A 4,791-nucleotide genomic window follows, 5' to 3' on the forward strand; every position below is an offset into this window, starting at 1 on the left:
CTTTATTGCTTTAATCGGACATTGCATGAGTTTTCCACTGAAAGGGATCAACCACCACAGTCCTGGGTGTTCCTGAGTCACTGCTGAACATCAGATAGAGAATCCTCAGCTACTGTAAGTTCAAGCTACACTGTAAAGACAAAAGTATTGGGACACTTGATTTTAACCTTGTTTCTTCTGAAATCAAGACTATCACTACTGTCCAGGGAGGAAGGCTATCTACTAGATTTTGGAGGAGGAGCATTACTGTGAGGATTTGATTGCGTTCGGCATCAAGAGAGTTATTGAAGTCAGGATGTTGGATGATGATCAACACCCCACCTCATCATCCCCAACACCCCAACTCATCCCATCCAAAAGTACTGGATGGAGCTCCACCACCATCATTCCAGAGAACACAGCACCTCCACTGCTCCACAGCTCAATGCTGGGGGCTTTATACCCCTCTAGCCCACACCTGCCATTTTTATTGCATTACACATCCCTTTTAAAAAAGAAAAAATAACACTTTTTATATTTTTAAGCTTTTTTATTGAAATGTGTTGCCTAGAATGTTGGGATGGGATGCCTTTAATACCAGGAATCCATGATGCGCCTCATGCTCATAAACCTCATGCCGCTCATTCCCATCATCTCTCTGAAGTTCCTGTACTCTCCAGGCCTGAAGTACCACATTCTGCCTCGATACTGGGGTTGCTCATACATGAGCCAGTGGCCGTCCATCACGTGGCAAGACTGGCAGCCGCCGGACCAGTGGTAGCGGTCCATGATGGACTCGCAGTCATCCGTCACCTCCATCATCTGGCCCATGAAGTTCTCCCTCTCGTAGATCTTCATTCTGTAGGATCCCCTGTGCTGTTTGGGAAGAGGAGGATATACATCAGTCTATACATCAGTCTAGGAAAGCAACACCCCACTGCAGTGTTTGGAAACTGTCCGCTAATGAAGGAGTCCTCTGGGCAGTGCTCAAACCAGTCGTCAGAGAACCCCAGGGTTCTTAAGAACTGATTTGAGAACCAGTACATCTGTTTTAGAGAACCAAAACTGTACCCCTGTTCTCAAGAGCACACTGAGAACGCTCGTACCACAGGGATCATGCGGCAAGACTTGATCCAGTCGGTCATTCCCATCATGCTCATGCAGTCGGCGTACTCGCCCCTCCTCATGAAGTACTGCCTTCCCATGTAGTTGGGGCGGTCGTAGACCATCCAGCAGCCGCTCTCCACCCTGCAGGAGTGGCAGCGGCTCAGGTAGGAGGACATATCGGAACAGTCACTGCTGCTCTCGTAGGAGCGGCCCATGAAGTTCCTGTCCTCGTAGAAGATGATCTGTGTGGGTGAGAAGAACGCATTTTGTCGAGTGAGGTCAAGTGGGGTCAGACCATACAACTGAAGTGATTGTTGTTTACATTTTGTCCGAGCCTCAGAGCGGCGTCTGCGCTGCTTACCCTGCCCATGGCCGTGGCTGATGTGCGCTCTTGAAAGCCAATGCTTTGAAAGTCAGAGCCGTTTCCCGACTGGTGAGCTGATACTGTGCCTGGATTAACCCTTGCATTTATACCGAACCATAAACCCAAATGACATGTGGCTTCTATTGTGAAAACCCCTGACCCAGCAACATAGCTTAGAGGCCCATAGAGAGCTGAAGGGCTTTCGCTGGGTTTCCATGTGACTCGATCTCCAGAAGACTTTCGAATGGCCCCACAGGCAAGACAATGCAGATAAAGTGTATTATTTTGGCCTTTACACGCTGATTAGCGGTTTTGTTGGCTGCTGAATGATCTTTAGCCCTGCACCAAAAATACCTTTGTGTGGTGTTGACCCTACTAAACCTCTATCAAATGAAATTAATTAAGATTAAATGACCTAATTAATTAATAAAACAAACAAAAAGTTATTTATCTGCAAAATATTTTCCCTGTTTGTCCGGCATGCTGCACTGCTTTAAATTAGACAGGTCTGGTTCAGTTATTTGTGTGAGAGGAGAGATTTACGGCTGTTCATCATCCTTGCACATTTTTCCTTCTGCACTCAGTGGGTTTCCTGTTGCTTTTCGTTGCACTTATAGGATATTAAACACTATATACTCCAAGTGTTAGTAAGATGCTGGGTGTCACTGCTGAACATCAGATTTCTCAGCTACTGTAAGCTTACCCTTACACTTATCCTATACGTTGCACATATAGAATATTAACCACTATATACTCCAAGTGTTTGTAAAGTGATTAAAGTATTTGCTTACTATCAACATGATTTATTCTATTAATTACTATATATTTTTTTATTATTACTATTATATACTACTATTATTATTATGAGTACAGGAAGGTGTTTTAAGTCCTACAACTTTAAGCACAGTGAAAGTTTGGACACCAGTGATCAATCAGTGTTGAAGCTTTTGCAAGGTTGCAAATCTCTACAGGAGGCAAACCTAAATATGGCTTTTCTGCAGGTTTAGAGCATAATTACTAAGTGTTGATTGAATCTGACATTTTGGAAAATAATATAAAAAAAATTACATAGCATATTGAATGTGTCATGACATTTGTACATGAAAGCACTTCTCCCCAAAGTGTAGATTCCAGCAAATTAATTGTGCTTTTAAATGTACTGTATTGTCTGTTCTGTACAGGATGAATCCTTAACTTAACTAATTAAGGTGGCTAACGCAGGGTTAGGCTATGTTAAAAAGGTAAATATGGTTAACTAATTGCATATTTAGCTATTAAAGGTTAAACGTAAGTTAAGATTTTAAGACTAAAATTAGGACATGGCTTCAGTTCAATGGCTTCAGACTCCAAGTTCAATTAAAAACTCAATACACATTTATTCTATTTTGCAAAATGTTATGAAGTAACAAAACTTTAGGAGGGTGAACATGCCTAAAGCCCTTCCTGCCAATCTAACATCTTGTAAATGCCATTTCCCCCTTGATCATGTGTCTTTGACAAATCTGTACAACCTCTCCACCACCCCGTCACCTCCTATTTCTGGCTCAACTTATTAGAGAGGGGGGTTGGCTTCCTACCACAAAGCAGAAACTGCTGAACTCCAACCCAAAGTTCTCAGAGTTCTCTCCCCTCTCTCCAGACTCCTCCTAAATCATCATATGCTGTTGGCGCGGTCGGAACTAGCAAAAACACGCTCAGGTTTTTGTAACATGAACATAAACTGTGTTTATCAGCTTGCAAACATTCATCTTAAACTTGTGCATCAAAGCGTGAAGTGAACTTACAGAACTAGAAAAGGTTCAGTATTATCAGCCCAATTAAAGCAGCAGTATGTGAGAATTGGTATTTCTTGCTTCTCTTGCTTCTTGCTTCTACCACTAAAGGACAGGCTGTACACGTGCATTTCTAGACAAGCTGAGAGCTGCAGAAGCGTCACTGAAAGGTGGAGCAGCATGTGGACTGAGGGGGTAGAGTAATACTACAGGATTGGACACTAATATGACTCTATGGGTTACGCAGCGTCACGCTCACAGTTCTGGAGAGCGCCGTCCTGCTCGCTTCACCAGAGCTCCATAGTGCAGTTAGCAGCTCTCTGAGCCCGGAGTAGCAGCGCTAGAGACGCTGTCCTCCCTGATACAGTCAGGCTGCTGATTTAATGGGAAAATGCTGCATATTGATGCTTTAAGTTGAATTCTTATCCTCTTGAGTTAACCTTACTTGCTGCAGAACTACTTTAAGTAACTTCACCTTTTTGAGTCAACAGGTTTATGGTGTGCTGTTTATCTCTTGCTACTAGTGTTGATATGTATGACATACTGAAAAGAATGGCTTCCAGACACACACACACACCCACCCACACACACAGCTATAAAGCAGTCTGTACTGACTGCTAGATGACTGATTTGCGTATTTCCCCCAGGGTTACCGCTGCTGAATATGTCGCAATGTTAGTTAGTAGGTGTTAGAAGCAGACACTGAATAACTAAGTGTATTTCAGCCTGGTCGAACTCCAGTCAGAAGGTCAAGGTCATGGAAGGTCAGCACTGAGGTTGAGGAGAAATTAAACTCAGCAGTTTGGGGAATTTCCTGACTCCCGCGAGCCTGGACGAACCCACCCACCCCGACCCTGCCGCCCTAGTGCCCACAGGGCTTTAGTCTCATGGAACAGTAGATGAGTCCTAAATCAGATTTTTTTTGTGAGTGTGTCCCGAGGTCCCAGTGATCATCGCTTCTCTCAAGGGAGAGAGAGAAAAACAGAGACAGGGAGAATCTCCAGCTGGAAGGGAAGAAAGAAAGAGGAGGAGTCTGGAGGAGAGACGGCCGCTCTACAGATATGATTGCAATCGTCCTTTTCTTTTTTTAGAAAACCGATCTCACTGAGGCCCAGTAAATGAGTCACGCATGACCAGACCTCTCAGCACATCGGGCGAGCCAGACGAGCTCAGAGCTGACTCACAACACAAGCCCCAGTTCCAGTCTTAAAAATACACATTCATACGATAAACACCAGCTGAGGTGTCAGACACACTGCAGTACAACAACCGAAGGTGGAAACAGTATTTACGGAACAGAGTGCTGCTACTGTACAGATACAGTAGTTGTGTTTGCTCAAACAGTTACTGTTAGTTATTTTGAGAGCGCATACACACTGGTTCTGTCTGGTTAGATTAACCCTATAAACTCTTTAACTGTGTATGTAGGCCCACACACCAATAATATCACCAGTTAACCAGTAAATAACCTTTTATTATAGGCCCTAAAATAGAACCATGTGGCGCTCCACAAAATCTAGTAAATCTATTCATTGTTTATTATTGTCATTATTGTGAATTCATGAATTT

General features: G+C 43.5%; 1 protein-coding gene across 1 annotated transcript; it reads right to left on the reverse strand.

Moving 5' to 3' along the window:
* Positions 1 to 570: 570 nt before the first annotated feature.
* LOC140545572 (gamma-crystallin M2-like) lies at positions 571 to 1,456 on the reverse strand. Its single transcript, XM_072668406.1, has 3 exons — positions 1,448 to 1,456; positions 1,086 to 1,328; positions 571 to 855 (listed from the first exon to the last, which is right to left on the reverse strand). Exons 1-3 carry the CDS (start codon positions 1,454 to 1,456, stop codon positions 571 to 573), a joined length of 537 nt encoding a protein of 178 aa, XP_072524507.1.
* Between the last annotated feature and the right edge of the window lie 3,335 nt (positions 1,457 to 4,791).

The sequence above is a fragment of the Salminus brasiliensis genome, chromosome 23 (genome assembly GCF_030463535.1).
Source record: "Salminus brasiliensis chromosome 23, fSalBra1.hap2, whole genome shotgun sequence".
NCBI lineage: Eukaryota > Metazoa > Chordata > Actinopteri > Characiformes > Bryconidae > Salminus > Salminus brasiliensis.